This window comes from Entelurus aequoreus, linkage group LG16 (genome assembly GCF_033978785.1).
Source record: "Entelurus aequoreus isolate RoL-2023_Sb linkage group LG16, RoL_Eaeq_v1.1, whole genome shotgun sequence".
NCBI lineage: Eukaryota > Metazoa > Chordata > Actinopteri > Syngnathiformes > Syngnathidae > Entelurus > Entelurus aequoreus.
The window spans coordinates 27,122,762-27,144,051 of record NC_084746.1 but is presented as its reverse complement, the minus strand read 5'-3'; the positions used below and the strand labels follow the sequence as shown (position 1 = coordinate 27,144,051).

General features: G+C 38.9%; 1 protein-coding gene across 3 annotated transcripts in view; it reads right to left on the bottom strand.

Moving 5' to 3' along the window:
* Positions 1-21,290, bottom strand: part of mapre2 (microtubule-associated protein, RP/EB family, member 2) — a 34,846-nt gene that overhangs the window by 11,697 nt on the left and 1,859 nt on the right. For 2 of the 3 annotated variants that reach the window (XM_062022507.1, XM_062022508.1), the window contains exons 3-6: positions 2,396-2,523; positions 1,774-1,919; positions 1,481-1,697; positions 1,268-1,407 (exon numbers count right to left, since the gene is read on the bottom strand). In XM_062022507.1, coding sequence (XP_061878491.1) covers positions 1,268-1,407; positions 1,481-1,697; positions 1,774-1,919; positions 2,396-2,516 — 624 coding nt within the window. In that variant the 5' untranslated portion in view covers positions 2,517-2,523. Of the gene's footprint in view, positions 1-1,267; positions 1,408-1,480; positions 1,698-1,773; positions 1,920-2,395; positions 2,524-9,899; positions 10,212-21,290 lie in introns of those variants that run through there. The other variant, XM_062022506.1, reaches the window with a different exon arrangement.

The following is a 21,290-nucleotide window of genomic DNA, read 5'->3' as shown; positions in this document are numbered from 1 at the left end:
TTCTTTCCACACGCACATCTATCCTCACTCCTCATTTCCGCAACAGCAACGCTTCCTCCTTCTTCGCCAATCACCTTACAGGCGTGCTACGTTCACAACAAAGAGGCGGCAGGATAAAATGACAGAAATCGAAATTTTTGCATTGTATCATACATCAGGAAGTGTTGTGTAAGAAAGTGTTGAAAATAAAACCATCAAAAGCCATCTGCTTTTGTATAAAGATAAGTTAGGTTGAATGAAAATATTATTTTTTATCTTACGGTATATCAAAAATAATTTAAGCAAAATTTAATTGAAATATTGTCGGTGTGGCCCTCCAGCAGTGCTCGGGTTGCTCATGCGCCCCCCGGTAAAAAATTAATTGCCCACCCCTGTATTAGATGCTATAAACTGAAAACCACACCTCTTTTTCATGACTGTACCACATCATCAATAGTTGATTGTTTTTGATGAGGAAATATCTCCACCATATTAATATTAGTAATTTCATGTATGGCATCCATAGTTTCTCATTAGTTCATTGTTTTTGTTGAGAAAATATATTCACCATATCAATACAAAATGTACAATATCCTTAGTTCATTTCATTAGTTCAATGGTTTGAGAAAACCCCTTCACTACATCGCTATAAGGCATTTAATGAATACATGAGATATAATGGCTATATTTGATAACAAATATTTTAATTGTAAATACTCAAATTTTAGTAAATCACTTATTAAAGTCATGGATGTAAGATTGCATTAATGGTATCTGCTACAAATTACTTTGTTCAATTATAGCATGAAGCTTTGTACATGTAATTTTAACAAATTCATGATTATAGTGTAATGGCAGCGGCGATATGAAGGAGGTATTTGAAGAGAAAAGGGGAGTGTTATTGCATTCGGAACTAATCAATGGTGAAAAAGTATTTTAATAGCAAATGTTGATCCAAAATCAGAATAAGCCCTCTAATCGAGTCGTAAAGACACGAGAAATAATGTTCTTTTGCAAGGTTATGCACAGTGCAAGTCACACTACACAAGAGCATTTTGAATGGGGAGTGAGAATACACTGGTGCCTCGACACAGTACCATAATGCAGGTTTCACAGACTGAACCCCAAACTGAAACCAGAAAAATGCAACAACATGCGTATCTAAAGAGCAGTGACGCATTCAAGTGTTTTCAAGGGTCAAAATGTGTGCAAAATACCTACCAAAAGAGCATCCGTATTGGGAGGTGTGAGGTAATGTAAAGTGAGATACCAACATGTAAATTCTTACCTGGTCAGTAAGTTGAACGACCTGCACCTCCAGTTCTTTCTCTCCTTTAGCTGGAGTAGTTGCAAGGACTCTTTTGGCTGACGATGGTCTGGATGTTGGTGTCGCAGATTTTGGGGTGGTTGATGTTGACCTCGAAGCTCCTGTTAGGAGGAAACGTGGGTTTTTTTTAAGTGTCAAGTTTGGGAAACTAAGCACATTTGGAGTGTAGCTTACCAGCCGTTGGGGAACTGGCTGCATGGTGGGACTTTTTGGGCAGGTTAAAGATCTGCTCGCCAGGGTCAGGCGGGGGGATGGCATCCTGGCCCTGCCTAGCTTCCACTGGGTCGTATTCTTTGCCGTCGTAATTGGCATCAAAGAATCTCTTGAACCACTGAATGAAATCGAGATTGTCCTGAAATCGGCCTTTCACCAGTTTATCCACGGGGATGATCTGAGATGCACAATTTGAAGGATGTAAACAAAATTGAGGTTAAAATGTTTTTAAGATTACGACTTGTCAAGCCCACCTTGTCCACTTTGATTCGTTTGAACGCCGCTTGCAGCAGTTTGAAATTGTGAATGTACTCGTGCTCCAATTTAGCTTGAAACTTGACCTTCTTAAGACTCACGCAGCCAGGGAAGAGAAGATCCATAAACTGGCAGTAGGCAGCTCCTTAAGATGTAATAGCAGGAAAAGAAAGATGCATAAGTCTTTAGGAATTATTCATCAGCCTGAGTGACACTAAATCTGCGGGAATACTCGAGAGCCAGATTGGAGACTTGTGGTTTCTTCAAAATAAAACTTGTTATCAGCAGTAGAATGTCGTAGTTGTGCTTCTGATGCGCCATACAAGGAGGATGCCACCTTGCTGTGGTTGTGGAAAAACTGGATCGAAGCCATGCACCGACAAACAAGCCAGCGCTGACCACAAACAAAGTAATAAAGATGTAGGAATTAGCCTACATCCTAACATGTGTTAAAAGAGCGACTTAAAATTGGATTACTTGGGTCCCAGCAGGAGGCCGTGGCACACCACGTGTTTATTTATATATAGCCTGGCCAAGGAGAACTGAGCACTGGTGGCTTTTAACCCACCTTGTGTGCTGGGTGTTTATGTCCGAACAAGTTATTGAACGCAAGGATCTCACCTGAGGAGAGCTGCTCAACTTTTGTGTAGTTCAGGCAGAGGATGTCGTTGACCCAGGCAGTGATGTCATGCCTGCTCATAGTCTCCTGGGTTATTGAGGTAGAATACACATTGACCGCCATTCCCCAGCTGCAACACAAACATCAACACATGAGGACTAAAGTCCTGAACTTCTTTGGCTCTGTTTACACTGCACAGTGCACAGCAAATCTGATTTTTTTTGCCCTCAAGTGACACGGATCGGATTTTTTTTGCCAGTCTAAACGCTCCAAAAATGCTTCAAATCTGATCTTTTCGCATCAGATTCAGCCCACATCAGGAGGTAGTCCAAATCAGATTGGAATGGGATCTTTTCAAATGTAACTTCAGTCTAAACGCGAGGCGACCTGAATGCGAGTCTTTCGTCAGCATTGGGCGAGCTACGTCACTTGTGTTTCGGTGAGCAAAGTCTATTTAAGACGACTGAATTTTTGATGCATCACTTATAGCGTGTATGTAATATATGAATATATATTTTGATTCCGAGGAAAAAACGATTGTTGAAAAACCGAAATTGACACTGTGGCGCATTTGCTTAAATGTGAGTTGGAAAATAAAGCTACCGTAGATCCACGCTGATGTCCGTCTCTCCTCTACTTAACAGCCATTAAAAGATTAGAATATTCCAAAATATATTACACTATATACATCTATTCATACATTATATTACTATAATTATTTTTCATGTAAAAAAAAACCCCACTAATTTTTAGAGCGTGGCAACCATAGCTATGGTGGCAACTTTTATTTTATTTTGTAGTAGTAGCGACTTCCCCCCGGTGAACTTCCTTTGTTTTCACATTAGCGAACTGCGAATGCAAGTGACATCGAGACCCCATTGGAGCTAAGTTGGGGCCACATGCGCATTTACACTGGAGTCTGAAATCACATTTTACTTGCAGTGTAAACAGATGGAAAAAAATCGGACTTAAAAAAAACTAACAGATTTGGGCTACTTTGGATTGCAGTGTAAACATAGTCAAAGTCATGTCCCAATTGCTGTTTAATTTTGGAAAACCGTAATTTTGGAGAAATAAATTACTGTAACCGTTTACAGGCCAAAGAACTGTAATTGGTTCTGAAACCACATGCATCATTTTAGGATTCCCAACCAATCAAAGATGAATACAAATAATATGTAGTAAAAGAAAAGCATTTATTCTGATATTACGTTTATACAAACATAGTAATTGTGTTTTTTTTCCAGAGAAAACTGTGATTGTGCATGATCTCATACAAGACATACTAAAAGTACTTATTTACACTTGCATAACATTTAAAGTGGCTGTTTGCTACTTGCTCACAGTTACATTAACAAATAAAAAAATACACCACTGGCTAGTTTATGTTAGCATTTGTGGTTAAACAAAACATATATTTTTTAAAGTATCTACACTTTACACAATTACTAATTATATTGAAAATAAATTGCTCGTTAGTGAGGGGAATTTGTTTAGCTTGCAACAACAAACAATTTTCAGTCATTTTGTTGTTAGGATAGACATCATTTATTGTAGAGCCTAACGTTAGCTATCCAAATCACTATCATTAGCTAAAAACATGTGTTACATGCAGGCGTAGTTATGTCATTACATTCTGAAAACTGTAGGTGGGCAGGATATTTGCTTAAAACTAGTGCTGTCATCCACCATTCACTTTCCACCGCATGTCTCTTTCGGAGTCGCGGGGGTCACTGGAGCTTATTCCAGCTGCACTCGGGCGAAAGGCAGAAATTATCATTTTTATCAAATCAGATTAATCGCACTATTGCGTGGGGCGGCGTGGCGAAGTTGGTAGAGTGGCCGTGCCAGCAATCGGAGGGTTGCTGGTTACTGGGGTTCAATCCCCACCTTCTACCATCCTAGTCACGTCCGTTGTGTCCTTGGGCAAGACACTTCACCTTTGCTCCTGATGGGTGCTGGTTAGCGCCTTGCATGGCAGCTCCCTCCATCAGTGTGTGAATGTGTGTGTGAATGGGTGAGTGTGGAAATACTATCAAAGCGCTTTGAGTACCTTGAAAATAGAAAAGCGCTATACAAGTATAACCCATTTATTGAATTTAGATTAATTATGATTGATCACAGGATGTTGCAGAAAATGCAGTTGTATTCTCATGCCATGTTCTGTTTTAAAATGTTTGAATTAAATATACGTCATTTATTTTTGTTTAAAACTTTGTAACAGTTTTAGCTAAAGTCCCATCCGAGTGTACTTTGAAGTGTAGTTTGTTAACGAGCATACAAGTCGGAATCTCCTCACTTATCTTTGCACTGACGTATGCATTGACCTGATCATTGACCATATAACAACCCGCACTTCAGGTACCTGTCCACGATTGAGGTCCAAATAAATTGCATGATTATTCTGCATATATACATGAATAATGTGATACATTTTTGTGATTAATCACATGAGTTATCTCGTTATTTTTGACAGCCCTATCTAAAAACATTGGAAGGTTAGCGCCCTGTAGGTATTTTCATAAAATTTCAAACAGACGCTTAAAGAATGTAAAACAGTGATCTGAATCATGACCAGAACAGTTAGAAAAAAGGTGTTATGATGGTGACAGCTTGATTTAATGCGTGAAACTGGTATTCAAACATGGTGTAGCTCCTATTCTGAAAGCAAGTGCTTTTATAGCAGGAATACAAAATGTATTCTTACAAAATACAAATCCAACGCACGGCAGATAATAAGTTTAAAACAACATTTCACAAAAGCAAACTAAATTGTCCAGTCATGGTAAAAAAAACTTGAAAAACACTGTCTAGGGTACACTTATTAATGACGTAAAATTATGTTTATCTGCCATTAATCACAATTAATTTTAAGTTAACTATGTACAAACTGCAATTAAATGTTTTAATCGTTATATGAATATATATATATATAGATATACATACATACATATACATATATGTGTGTCTGCACTCTGCACACATAAATGTGTACATTTATATATATGTATACATAAATATAAAATAAATTAAAATTATATATATATATATATATATATATATATATATATATATATATATATATACACACACTTTTACTTGCTTATGGTAGTCCATCGTATCCGATGATGACTTCCACTCCTTCTATTGGTGAGTTTTGAGGTGACTAAAAAGTCCAATATGAGAGCCACATGGTCTATTGCAATGGGGGCATATGAAGTTAGTGTTTGTTGTGGGGATCTTGGCTGCAGGGCCCATCTTTCTCCTCTGACGTTTCCCTTCCCCTCGCTGCGCTTCTCTCCTCTTCAAAATGTTGAAGGCCTACATGGCAGAGTTGCCTCCAGAGAGGGCGATCTGAGGCAGAGCTTTCCAGCTGTGTGCTGTATTCCACACCTCTTGAGAGTTATTTTCAGTTGGTCCTTATATCTCCGCTTTTGGCCTCCTGCAAATCTCTGGCCATGATGAAGTTGACCATTTAGCAGTTGTCGCGGAAGTCTATCAACTGACATTCTGATGGTGTGGCCGGCCCATCGCAGTTGGTACTGGAGAAAAGTGGCCTCCATGCTCTTGGTACCAGTTTTACTCAGGACTTCCGTGTGTGGCACACGATCACGCCATGTCAGCCCAAGGATCCGCTGGAGACACTTGATGTGAAAGTTCTCCAGCTGTTGGATGTGGCGGCGATACAGGGTCCAAGCTTCACAGCCATATAATAGTGTGGAGACACAGATGGCTTGGTAGACTGCCACCTTGGTACGTATGCTGAGGTCTTAGTTCACATACACCCTCTTACGCAGTCTACCAAAGGAGGCTGAGGCAGACCTGATTCGATTTTGAATATCATTGTCCATGCTGCAGTTTTCCGAGAGGATGCTCCCAAGATATTTGAAGTCTGGGACTATTGCTAGGGGCTTGTCATCGATGTTAAAGACAGGTGATGGTGGTCGAGTTGGCGGAGGGGAGTTCCACTGGCACAGTACCTCCGTCTTTACAGTGTTCACAGTGAGATCCAGTCTACTATAGGCCTTCACAGCAGCTGTTAGCGTCGCCTGCAGAGCCTCTGATGTATGTGCCACGAAGGCACAATCATCAGCATACTGTAATTCCACATTGTTCACAGTTTTGACCTTGGTAGCCGCCTGCAGCCTTCTGATGTTAAATAAGCTTCCATCCAACCTGTAATCCACCAGCACACCACTGCTTCCCTCAACTTCTTTGTGCAGTAGCCAGGTGACACTCATGAGGAAGATGTTGAATAGTACAGGTGCAAGCACACAACCCTGTCTGACACCAGTGGATACCTTGAAAGGCCTAGACTCATGTCCTCCTGTTGTCACCTGAGCCATCATCCCCTCGTGGAAACTTTGCAGGATGTTTACAAACTTCCGCAGGCAACCAACCCTGAGAAGGACCGCCCAGAGCAAGTCTCTGTTGACCGTATCAAAAGCCTTTGATAGGTCCACACACACACACACACACACACACACACACACACACACACACACACACACACACACACACACACACACACACACACACACACACACACACACACACACACACACACACACACACACACACACACACACACACACACACACACACACACACACACACACACACACACACACACACACACACAGACAGACAGACAGACAGACAGACAGAGTTGCAAGAAAAACTTTGTGAACCCTTTGGGATTACTTGGATTTCTGCATAAATTGGTCTTAAAATGTGTTTTGATCTTCATCGAAGCCGCAACAATAGACAAACACAATCTGCTTAAACTAATACCGCACAAAAAATTATAGGTTTTCATCTTTTTATTGAACACAACATGTAAACATTCACAGTGCACGGTGGAAAAAATATGTGAACTCCTAGGCTAATTACTTCTCCAAGAGATGATTGGAGCCAGGACTCAGACAACATGGAGTGTTGGTTGAAATGTTGGTTATGTGACGAGATCATATGTGTTGGTTAAAGCTGCCCTGCCCTATAAAAAACACACACCTGTGATAAGTATGCTGTTCTCAAGAAGCATTGCCTGGCATATGCCTCACACAAAAGAGCTCAAGAATTGTTAACTTGCATAAAGCTGGAAAGGGCTACAAAAGAATCTCTAAAAGCCCATGTGTCCACGGTAAGACAGATTGTCTACAAGTGGAGAAAGTTCAGGAAAAAAAAGCACAGCACACCAACATCAAAACCTCATCCTAAATGTGAAATATGGTGTAGGTGGCATCATGGTTTGGGGCTGCTTTGCTGCCTCAGGGCCTGGACGGATTGCTTTCATCGATGGAAAAACGAAATCCCCAAGTTTATCAAGACATTTTGCAGGAAGACCATCTGTCTGCCAACAGAAGCTCAAAAGAGGGTGGGTATTGCAACAGGATAATGACCCCAAGCATAGATGTAAATCAACAACAGCATGGCTTCAACAGAAGAAAATACGCCTTCTTGAGTGGCCCAGTCAGAGTCCTGACCTCAACCTGATTGAGATGCTGTGGCATTACCTCAAGAGAGCGATTCACACCAGACATCCCAAGAATATTGCTGCACTGAAACTTTTGTTTAGAGGAATTGTCCAAAATTCCTCCTGACCGTTGTGCAGGTATATAAACACATCCATCCATCCATGTTCTACCGCTTGTCCCATTCGGGGTGGCGGGGGGTGTTGGAGCCTATCTCAGCTGCATTCAGGCGGAAGGCAGGGTACACCCTGGACAAGTCCCCACCTCATCGCAGGGCCAACACAGATAGACAGACAACATTCACACACTAGGGCTAATTTAGTGTTGCCAATCAACCTATCCCCATATACATGTCTTTGGGGTTGGGAGGAAGCCGGACCACAATGACCCTCAATTGTGATGATCATGATCATAAAAAGCTGTACAATACAAAAAGCATCTAATCACAGTGAGTTTTCATTAAAATACATTATCCATGTACACCAAAACACTTTTTTAAAATGACTTATATCACCATTAAAGTCCATCATTATGTAGACCAGTGGTCCCCAACCTTTTTTGCACCACGGATCGGTTTAATGAAGGCATTATTTTCAGTGACCGGCTTTACACTTGTGCCAGATAAACACAGCAAAAATAAGTGCATGAAAAATACAACTCACTATAACGCTGAATTAGTGGGAGCCCTGGGCTTGTTTCTTTGCAATGAGATGCAAATGGAAATCAGCCTTTGGCTACAATCTGTCACATTTATATTTTATATGTTCATTAATGTGCATATCATGTCATAAAGTTATAACAAATATAACAAAAGGCAACTTACTATGAGGAGTGTTATTGTACATCTAGTAACAAACTTGTTGGTGTGTCTAGTGCAGTGGTTCGGTGAGTCGGGCTCAAGGGTTCGGCGGAGGTCAAGACACACCCGACTCATCGTGTAAATAAAAACTTCTCCCTATTGGCGTATTACGGATACGGCAACAGCAGAAGTCACACTGCTTTGTAGGTCTGTAATTTGTTGTGAGTTTATGCACTGTTTTGGTTTTGTTCTTTGAAGAAGGTGATGTTCATGCACGGTTCATTTTGTGCACCAGTAAAAAAACATGGTAACACTTTAGTATGGGGAACATATTCACCATTAATTAGTTGTTTATTAACATGCAAATTAGTAACATATTGGCTCTTAACTAGTCATTATTAAGTACTTATTAATGCCTTATTCGGCATGGCCTTATTATAACCCTAACCCTCTAACCCGGGCCCTAACCCTCTAACCCGGGCCCTAATCGTAACCAAATAACTCTAAATTAAGTCTTTGTTACTTAGAATATGTTCTCCATACTAAAGTGTTACCAAAAACATATAACTTTGTCTTGAATTTGAAAAAAAACATCATTTTATTTTTCACTAAAGAAGGGTTCGGTGAATGCGCATATGAAACTGGTGGGGTTCCGTACCTCCAACAAGGTTAAGAACCACTGGTCTAGTGGGACAGGCAAAAGTTAAGTCGGAGAAAATGCAGTCGTTTATAAATTATTTAATGTTTCTCTGCGGCCCGGTAGCAAATGCGTCACGGACCGGTACCGGTCCCCGGACCAGTGGTTGGGGACCACAGATGTGAACTGCAGAAACATCGGATAATGAAAGAGGGCCAAAGTCGTCTCCCCTGTCAACTACGCGGATGTAAGCGGTACTAGCATGCTTTGTTAGCCGGCTGGAGATCACTGCGGCCCGGCCTGACGTGTGTGTGTGCCTGGGGAGGCATGGAGTGCATACGTTATCGGCAAACACATCGGACCTCGAAACAGGTTTTACTCTGTTGAGTGTTTGTTGGGATTTACGACGAGAACATTCGAGTGTCGTTTGACAAGCTGCGTCGTTTAACGTGACGGTGTCATTCCGCAGCCATGACGACGCTATAAAGTGCATGCAATCAAAGAATGGTGGCTAAAAGGGGGTCGGGATTGTTAGCTGGCGGTATGGGGGCGCTACACAGACATTTTTATTTCTAACGAAAAGCGATCATTTGTACCTGAATGCTCGCTCCCCTCGCACGGTATTCTTCCGGAAAGGAATGATGTTGGTGCCGTTGTCCGGGTCGATGTCGTTGTTATTCTCTCCATTTGGGGAAAGGGCTTGGGTGGGACCGGGCATTTGTGTCTCGGAGGTGTTGGAACAGACGCCCTGTTCCTCACGCTCGGAAAACACACGCAAAAAAAGGCGAGAAAAGGAACACGGGGGGGCCTAACAGAAAAAAGGAGCCGCACCTATGCACAAGGCTTTTCCTGCTCGCTCGTCTGCTGCTGCTGCTTATTTCTCCACACAAATCTGCCCCAATGACGTAGCATGCAGCCCGGGTCATGTGACCACGGCACTAGTGGCGGGCGAGCTCACTCCTTCCAAAATGCATTGATCACTGAAGCTTTGCGTTCTAAGTGCCTAAAAAGCACCATTAGCCTGCAAGATCAATGCTAAGTTCCTATTTCAACAATATTCTAACTCACTCCCTGTTAGTGGGGTCGTGTGTTTAAAATGGCTGAATTATGGATGCGGAACAGTGGACTAAAATTATAATAATAGAATTATGATTTGATTGAATGCAGCTAAGATAGGCTCCAGCAACCCCCGCGACCCCGAAAGGGACAAGCGGTAGAAAAATGGATGGATGACTAAATCAGCATATTGAAAAATGAAGTCGGGGCTGGATCAATCCACATATCAACCGATATCAATACCAATGTTAGCAGCAGCAGTATCAAATCAATATTAATATTATACAGTGTTTCCCACACATTCATTTATTTGTGGCGGCCCGCCACGAAAGAATTACGTCCGCCACAAATAAATAAATAAATAAAATAATAAAATTGTCCTGTCCAGCTTCTCAGGCTAATCATCAGAGGTGGGACCAAGTCATTGCTTTGCAAGTCACAAGTAAGTCTCAAGTCTTTGCCCTCAAGTCTCGAGTCAAGTCCCGAGTCAAGACAGGCAAGTCCCGAGTCAAGTCCAAAGTCAAGACTGGAAAGTCTCAAATCAAGTCCCAAGTCCTGCATTTTGAATTTCGAGTCCTTTCAAGTCCTTTTAACCACAGACTAATATATTTACACAGATTGTGTATGCTTTTAAAACACTGTATTTATTTATTAAAACAAGTGCATTTGAAATTGCAGGAAAAAAAATAGTGCTGACATTGCACTTCATAATAGCACTATTATCCAGTCATTTTAAACATTTAACTCATTCCTTTACAGAATAAACACATTTGAAAAAACAAGTGCAACTGTACTTCTTTGCACAAAAGTGTTAACATTGTATTTCCATGGCATATTGCATTGTAACTAGTTCCACAGCAGTTTCTATCCTGTTCTTACCTTATCTCATTGATCTCATCTCATACTGTATGTGTGTTTATGTGTGCGTACATATGAAAAACATAACAAAAACATGAACAAAACAATGAACAGAGTTGTACTTTTTAGATGTCAGGGCCCTATGCAATATGTACACATATTCTTAAGATAGTATACATTTTACTGACCTTTATTTGACTATGTTTGTGTTTTTGTAGGTGGCTAAAATATGCGGTGCTGCTGACCGCCGTCTAACGTTATGTTACTGTGTGTGATACATTGACTAACGTAACGTTAAGTGTAGGTACCTCATGCAGCCCTGCTTAAAAAAAATCACTTGACAAAAAGTATGAATGAGGTAGCGAACTGCAGTGGACGCAACATATTGCCGTGTTTGCAATGACGTTATAACCATAGACATCTTATAAGTAGACGCAGCATTGGCTGCTGTGACACGAGCAATTTGTCCGCCATCTTGAAGTGGTGATGAGGAGCCGGCGAGCAGCCTAAACTGACACGTGACAGGTAGAAAACAAAGATGCCGGGCTGGTGTTCAGCGTTTTCCTACTCAAATGAGCGGACTGTTGAAAATAGGAATCGGGTGATTACTTTTCACAAGTAAGATTTAACATTAATGTACTATTGGTTGTATTTTATGAAAATAATATTACGACAGAGTTGAGAAGGAGCAAAGATCTTTAATATTTGTATGTGAAAATCACAAAGAAATCTTCTGGGGGAGGATGACCCCCTTACAGGGGTTTGGTTTACAAACTTTCAGCCCCACCTAAAACAAAATTCACCAGCCGCCACTGATTATGATGCATTCTCATTTTAGGCAAAATATAAGACAATACTTTCTTAACAGTATAATTGTAACCAGGAATAAGTCTTCAAGTAACAATATTCAAATACTAACATTGTTGGGTAAGACAGAATTTGGTTTTATTCTGAATCCAGTGAAACAGATTGGTGGTTTTAGCTGATATAAAGACTTCCAGGTGTTTATATATGTTTATGTTGAAGTATTTGGCAGACGCTTTTATCCAAAGCGACATACACTACCGTCCAAAAGTTTGGGGTCACATTGAAATGTCCTTATTTGAAGGAAAAGCACTGTACTTTTCAATGAAGATAACTTTAAACTAGTCTTAACTTTAAAGAAATACACTCTATACATTGCTAATGTGGTAAATGACTATTCTAGCTGCAAATGTCTGGTTTTTGGTGCAATATCTACATAGGTGTACAGAGGCCCATTTCCAGCAACTATCACTCCAGTGTTCTAATGGTACAATGCGTTTGCTCATTGGCTCAGAAGGCTAATTGATGATTAGAAAACCCTTGTGCAATCATGTTCACACATCTGAAAACAGTTTACCTCGTTACAGAAGCTACAAAACTGACCTTCCTTTGAGCAGATTGAGTTTCTGGAGCATCACATTTGTGGGGTCAATTAAACGCTCAAAATGGCCAGAAAAAGAGAACTTTCATCTGAAACTCGACAGTCTATATTTGTTCTTAGAAATTAAGGCTATTCCATAAAATTGTTTGGATGACCCCAAACTTTTGAACGGTAGTGTACATAAAAAATACATATAAAACAATGACTGTAAACATGATCATTTAAGGGAAGAATGTAATACAAAATATCAATACAAAGTGTCAAGACAGAATAAACTCTCTGCTGCTGCAGCAACAGAGATACAGTCTGTAAGATATATAGATATCTAATGTATTCATACATTGTTTATGTAGGATATACGCATGTATATATAACCTAATCATATTGTTTCTTCAATTTAAAAATAGATAACCGTTTTTTTCCCCTTTCTCTGGGATTATATTCCCAATTTTGATCTCGGACGTCTGGTCACTTATAGCGTATAAGAATATTATATTACTGTTAAGCAAACTATGAATAATAAAACACGCCAAAACATGTGTCCTTTATCATAGCTACACGTATGACAAAAAAGCGCGTGAAAATCAGTGGTATTCAGTGAGGTAAGATGAATTAAATCCGCTGACAGTTCATTGCTCCTGCCAAATGAATTGCACTAGTGGAGCGGATCACCACTCCAAGATGGGGGCCCCGCGTCTCGTCTGCGCCTTTAGGCAGTAGCGCTCCATGCTGCGTACCCTTATAAGATGTCTATGGTTATAACGTTAGCAGTGAGTTTACAGCCTCACTGATTTAACTACACAGCAAATAAAAGTCACGTTACTTAGCCAATAAACGTTAGCTTACATTCAAAACTTACCCTTCTTTGTGCAACTTCAAATGTCGAACGAAGTTGGAAGTTGTTACGTCTCCGTCTATAATATTCGAACTGCATGATTTGCAAAGGGCTATTCGTTTTTTGTTGACCGAGTCGTAGTTTTAATACCCGAACGAAATTAACTTTGGCCTAATAATTGTTTCTCACTGCCGCATTGTTTGACAATTCTTCTTCATTGGTTGTCCTGCAATTTGATTGGATGAGAGCTGTGGGATGAAAACAGCGTAGATCTAATTTGATTGGCTGTTGTACTGAGAGCACACCAGCTGACAGGAACAACACGCTGATAGACACAGACGAAGAAAAGGAAAAATACGGAGCGGCGCGCTCCCAAATAACTTTTTAATCTTTGGGTTTTGGGGAAAGTAGCAAGTCATGTCAAGTCAAAAGGCTCAAGTCCAAGTGAAGTCACAAGTCATTGATGTTAAAGTCCAAGTCGAATTACAAGTCTCTTTACATTTTGTCAAGTCGAGTCCAAAGTCATCAAATTCATGACTCGAGTCTGACTCGAGTCCAAGTCATGTGACTCGAGTCCACATCTCTGCTAATCATATAGTTGATGTAGATGCCCATATAGGCTGTTCAGATTTACTTTACAAAAGAGAAGTGTAGGATACTTCTCTTGTTGCCTTATTTGTATTTGACCACTACTGTTTTCTGTTTATTTGTTACTGACTGTGGCAGGACACCTCTGCATCTGTTTCACTTTATGTTGCTGGTAAATAATATGGTTGTAGTAGTAGGCTAAAGTTAAATTATTTAGTATGCACTAATTAAAGGGGCAGAGCTTTAAGAGACATTTTAGCTTTTATATTTGATAAGATATCTTTTTTGTAAGAACCACAATTAATAAATATATTTCAGTGAATAACTTATTGTTCAAATCTGTATATAAATATGTACATAAAGTGTTGTAATTATATTGTAAAATGGATGGATGGATGGATGGATGGACGTTTAAAACAAAACTGTTATTATTAATTAGTAAGTATACATTTTCTGAGCCTTTTTAGAGAAAATCATATCATTGTAGTAAATTATGCAAATTACTCGATGATGTCATGGTAACCACGCCCATAGCCACGCCCCCACCGCCACAGGTATCTTGGCAGTTTATGGGAAACACTGTTATAGAAAATTTTCAAGTCCTCTTAATAAATCAGCATAGAATGAAGAGGGGCGGGGTGGATCAGGCCTTATGTCTACAGCAGGGGGGTCAAACGTAAATGGCCCGCGAACATGTTTTATCCGGCCCGTGGGATGAGTTTGCCAAGTATAAAAATGAGCCAACATTTTTGAAGGAAAGAAACTGCTGTTTTAAATGTGTCCACTAGATATCGCAACAGCAATTCTTTGTATAACCACAACACCAGGGGGAGCTCCACTAACCACGTTAAACCCAGATTCCGAACTAACAAAGGTCTTAACTCATTCTCTTTCTATGCCACATCAATATGGAATGCACTCCCAACAGGTGTAAGGGCATCTCTATCCTCCTTCAAAACCGCACTAAAAGAACACCTCCAGGCAACTACAACCCTAAACTAACACCCTCCCTTCCACATAATACCTCTTCGGATTGTAAATAATCAAATGTAAATAATCAAATGTAGACACTTTTTCTTATACTTTCTGATCTCTCTCTCTCTATGTCCACTACATGTACATATCCTACCAAGTCAGTCCTACACTGTTCCAATGTCCATTTCTCTGATGATGCAATTGTTGATGCTGATTGTTGATGACTGAAGTGTTGATACCAACCAAACCTAACCCCCCTCCATATTCCACACCCCCGATTGTAAATAATGTAAATAATTCAATGTATATACTCTGATGATTATTTTGTGTGATGACTGTATTATGATGGTAGTATATATTTGATAGTATATATCTGTATCATGAATCACCCCGACTTAAACAAGTTGAAAAACTTATTCGGGTGTTACCATTTAGTGGTCAATTGTACGGAATATGTACTTCACTGTGCAATCTAATAATAAAAGTTTCAATCAATCAATCAATCATCTTTGTAGATGAAAAAAAAAACCCCACATGATGTTGTTGTGGCTTGTGCAGCCCTTGTGATTTAGGGCTATATAAGTAAACTTTGATTGATTGATTGATTGCTGGATTGATGTTAGTGCACCAGTCAAGGAAAATGAGCAAACTACATAAATAACATCCTGTAATTTGATTTTGATATTTTTTTTTTATCTTGATAGATTCAAAATTAACACCAATGAGTTGACTGATGAACATTATCACAATTTATTCAGAAAGTATAAATAACGACAAATAAAGGTAGAATACTATTAACTGCAACATGTAAGTGTAAAAAAAACAAACCTCAATAACATTATGATTTGTACATTTTCAGAATGTGCATGTTCTATTTGTAAACAAAGAAAACATTCTGACGTTGTCTATATTTTTAATTTATTGTGCCGTGATTTTAACAGTCTGGCCAACTTGGGTGTAAATTTTTCTCCATGTGGCCCCCGATCTAAAATGAGTTTGACACCCCTGGTCTACAGTATCAATAACAAGCTTATAGCAACAGTATCTGATTAATACTAACATGATAGGAAATTGTCCAGTTCAGGTAATACATCGGCATGGAATGAGGTGGTGAGGTAACCTGACTCTCGCCAGATCCTTATAGTTCGCTGAGCTCCACACAAGGATCTGGGACTTCTCAATAGAAAATGTATTTCAGAAGGCGGGGCCTTGTAAAAAAAATAATTGTATGTGATTGGATAAACCACTTGTCTGTTATCTTGAATGACGTGCTACTTCAACCACTCACATCGAAATCAACCCGTGACGCTGATGAGAGCAACACTGGGAAATCCAAAACAAGACAGCCGACATATTGGATAACGACAGAGCGAAAAGTTCTCTGAATTAATATTTGATAGATTCGACAAAACAGTTGCAATAACAGAATCAATGTCAGCACACGACTCCTCGCTACGTGCCGCCATTGTTTTGAATTAAACAGTCTCTTCGGCGCTATGTCACATCTTTGAAATCCCGCCCGGCGATCCTGATTGGTTCATTATTTTTTGCTATCTTGAAGGAGTTTGCATTGCCGTTAAGCCCAGATCCTTGTGTAGAGCTCAGCGAACTACAAGGATCTGGCGAGAGTCAGGTTAGGGGTGAGGGGGTCGAGCCTCATATCGACAGTATTGATACCAAAGTTGGTAGTAAAAATATTGGATGAATGCTCACATGATAGGATGTTTTTCAGTTCTCTTAATTAACACAGAATTAAGCAAGGAGGATGTATCGATCCACATTTCGATGTTATTGATTACAAGGTGAGAAGGGTGAGTATTGGATCAATATTAACATATGAAATTATATTTTCCGGTTCTCTTAATTAATCAGCACAGAATGAAGCTAGGGGGAGTCAGTCCTCTTATTAAAAGTATCGATACCGACATGATAGGATATTTTCCAGTGAGTTGGTAGGATATTTTCCAGTTTCATTGAAGGTGCCATGTTATGATTTATATTCTACATCTAAAACAATTATTTGTGGTCTACTACATAACAGGTAATGGTGGTTCTTAAATCCAAATTGTGAATAGATTATGTTTTACAGACCATCTTCAAGCCGCTTTCTGATTGTCTCTTCAGAATGCGCTGTTTTGAAGTCCTAATCCAGGCAAAGTCTCCTTCGACTGTCTCTCCACCCCATCAGCCATGTTGTAATTCTTAGCGTTTCCATATCGAGTGTACCGACAGATATAGTAAGTTAGAACTGTATGCTACTTTTTTATTAGAAATGGCAACAGAGGATGATTTTAGCATGCTTGTGCATGTACGAGCCAGTCTGCCTCACAAGAAGAAGGTAAAGAAAAAGAAGGAACTTATTGACCACAACTTTGGACTACAAATGAATAAAAATGGCGGACTAAAGCAAAGCTCTTCAGGTAAACCTCTACCATATATTGAGATACCAGCTGACGTAACAAAGGCAAAATATGTTATTTAAGTCTCCAATTCCAAACAGCTCGTTTGGAGCAAGTTTCGAAGGCGTCAAGATTGTTTTATAAATATCTCCGCCATACCTCCATGGTTTAATTTCAAAATTTTAGGACTTATGAGGGTCCTAAATACACAAAAACCGATACCCCCAACAAGTTAGTTTTGCATAGTAGGAATAAATAAATAATGTCAGTATTCCAACTTAAGAATACCTGAACTTAAGAGTGTTTTGAGATACGAGCGGTCTCTCGGCTAATTGTTATGCCTCAGGTTGTAAACAAAAACTTGAGTTACAAGCATCCCCAACATGTCACAGTGAACCATGTAGGATCCGACCAAACATCTGGTCTTACTTGCTAGAATTAGCTTATGTATAGAGATCGACATAACTTTATTTTCCAACTATTGGAAGGAAGAAGGTACGGTAAGTGTGAAGAAGTGGATAATATTAATTGAATTAAAGAAATAAACCACTAAAAACATGACCGAGCATGTGGCCAACATGGCGAAGCAATTCGAGCATATCACTGTCAGTCTACATCATACTGAAGCAGTTTGATGAAGAATGTTAAAATTATGGATAACTGATGGATATTTATACATAAAAATATGGAAAAGTTGCTGAAGGTGTGTTTGACAGAGAAGCAGCTGGAAGGAGATACCGAAGAAGTCCACTCTCCAAGGAAAATGCTGTACATAATTATTACATTATTTGATAAAACTATTGTAGTTGTTTAACGTACATTCTATTGTTATGTTTTTATACAATACTACTTATCTAAAACTATTTATTTTTAAAAGGCATGTGGTGTTTTAAATTAACTTAAATTGATTTCAAATGGAGACTTTGGTTTGAGATACAAGTGTTTTTGAGTTAAGAGCTCTGTCAAAGAACCAATTAAAAAGCTCTTAAGTTGAGGTTCTTCTGTAATCATATTAGATCGATCCTAGCATGATAATATTGAGAATTTCAAGTTCTCTTCCGTATTCATTTTCACAAATATTCGTTGAGTTCATATTTTTATATTGCCAATATTGTTTGTATTCATATTTTTACATTCCTAATATTGATTTATTGTACACAAATACTTTAATGGAATAAGTGCTTGAACACAAGCAGGTTTTGAGGTCAAAAAGCCAAATGATTTAAATGAAAAGCCAAAAGTATTTTTTTGCTTTTCTTTGGTTATTTTGCACTAATATTCTGCGCAAACAATTGTACTTAAAATAAGGGGAAAATGGTGTTACTTATTTGTTAAATATTGCTGTATTTACATTGCTGTATATACAGTGGCCATTCCTCGTTTTTTGTACGACCACGTCTCATATTGATTCGGTTTTTGACCAACATTTTCGCTAAAAGTCCCTGTGTTTTCCACAGGACCGGAATATATATGTGCTAAATGACATCATTGTCTAATTTGCATAATTGGCCATGACACAAAACACAGTGTTTGTGTGAGAACGGGTAAGTCTTTTGGTTTGTGTTGTAAGAAAAGTGTGACATTATCTCATGTTTTTAAACCTTATTTAACAACAGAAGGTGAAGTTGTTGACTTGGTTGGTGTCATTTCGTGCAGGAGTAAACACTCGTGATTGTGCCTTACAACATATACACTAGGGATGTCCGATAATGGCTTTTTTGCCGATATCCGATATTCCGATATTGTCCAACTCTTATTTACCGATACCGATATCAACCGATACCGATATCAACCGATACCGATATATACAGTCGTGGAATTAACACATTATTATGCCTAATTTGGACAACCAGGTATGGTGAAGATAAGGTCCTTTCAAAAAATGTTTATAAAATAAATAAGATAAATAAACTAAAAACATTTTCTTGAATAAAAAAGAAAGTAAAACAATATAAAAACAGTTACATAGAAACTAGTAATTAATGAAAATGAGTAAATCTAACTGTTAAAGGTTAGTACTATTAGTGGACCAGCAGCACGCACACTCATGTGTGCTTACGGACTGTATCCCTTACAGACTGTATTGTTATATATTGATATATAATGTAGGAACCAGAATATTAATAACAGAAAGAAACAACCGTTTTGTGTGAATGAGTCTGAATGAGTGTAAATGGGGGAGGGAGTTTTTTTGGGTTGGTGCACTAATTGTAAGTGTATCTTGTGTTTTTTATGTTGATTTAATAAAAAAAACCTAAAAAAAACCAGATACAGATAATAAAAAAAACGATCCCGATAATTTCCGATATTACATTTTATAGCATTCATCGGCCATCTCTAATATACACTCAAAATTTCCTAGGCTCCATCTAAGTGTGAGCTGAGTTTTAAAATATGCACATTGCAAATCTAATTTATTATGAACAGATGGATTACAATGAGCAACCAACTCAGCAGTGACACGTGTGTATCAGGTGTGTTAGGAAGCAGAGTTGCCAACAACTTTTGAATGTCAAACTACGCAGACAGTCCCATTATAATATAACCAGGATTTCCTCTACATGGCAAAATAAAAGCCACCACACATTAACATTTTTTTTAACGTGAAAAGACATTTAAGTAATATATTGTATGAATTAATGTATATACCGTATTTTTCGGATTATAAATCGCAGTTATTTTACTAGTTTGGCCGGGGTTGCGACATATACTCCGGAGCGACTTATGTGTGAAATTATTAACACATTACCGTAAACTATCAAATAATATTATTTATCTAATTCGCGTAAGAGACGAAGCAAATGTCAGCAATCGTCACACACACGTCAGCAATCGTCACACACACATCAACCAATAAGAATTTGGCGGGGGCAGGTCATGGCAGAAGTGCATTCTGCGTCATGGCAGAAGTGCATTCCGCGTCATGGGATGCTAACTGCTACTATGTCCGTAGCTATTAAAATGGATCATTTCAACATTGGCGGTAACTTATAAAAACTGAGAAGGACTGAACAAAAATGGTACCGAAAAGGAAATCATATATTGCAGATTACAAGCTGGACGCAGTGAAATATGCAGCAGAAAATGGCGATCGAGCAGCAGAAAGAAAGGAAGCGGCGCACCAAGAGCGACAATGAGGAAGAAGATTTCATCGGATTTAGCAATCAAGAGTGACAGATTGTTTGGTAAACGTATGTTTTATATGTTATTGTTATTTGAATGACTCTTACCATAATATGTTACGTTAACATACCAGGCACATTCTCAGTTGGTTATTTATGCGTCATATAACGTACACTCATTCAGCCTGTTCACTATTCTTTATTTATTTTAAATTGCCTTTCAAATGTCTATTCTTGGTGTTGGATTTTATCAAATAAATTTCCCCCAAAAATGCGACTTATACTCGAGTGTGACGTATATATGTTTTTTTCCTTCTTTATTATGCATTTTCGGCCGGTGCGACGTATACTCCGGAGCGATTTATAATAATTATTTGCGCACTATTGACAAGTGATGCACTGAAAATTCGGCCACCAAAAAAATGTGATTGCCAAAACAGAATGTTGTGATAATGTAACCAAGACGCACACGATTGTCTGGAGCGAAAGCAGCATGTCTGCAAAGTGGACATACAGCGATCTACAAAATGTGCAATGCGCATAAATTAAGATTCTATATTATAAACATTTTACAATCCTTTAAGTTATGTTTTCTTTGTAAAATCTAGCATCTTTATATCGTTTATCTGTTATTGGAGACGGTATTCATTCATGTTTAAAGAGCAGCTGAAAATGAGCTCCCCCTACTTAAAAGACCAGCAGCCGCCACTGGTCTCCAACAACAATAGAAAATATGCGAGATTTGTTGC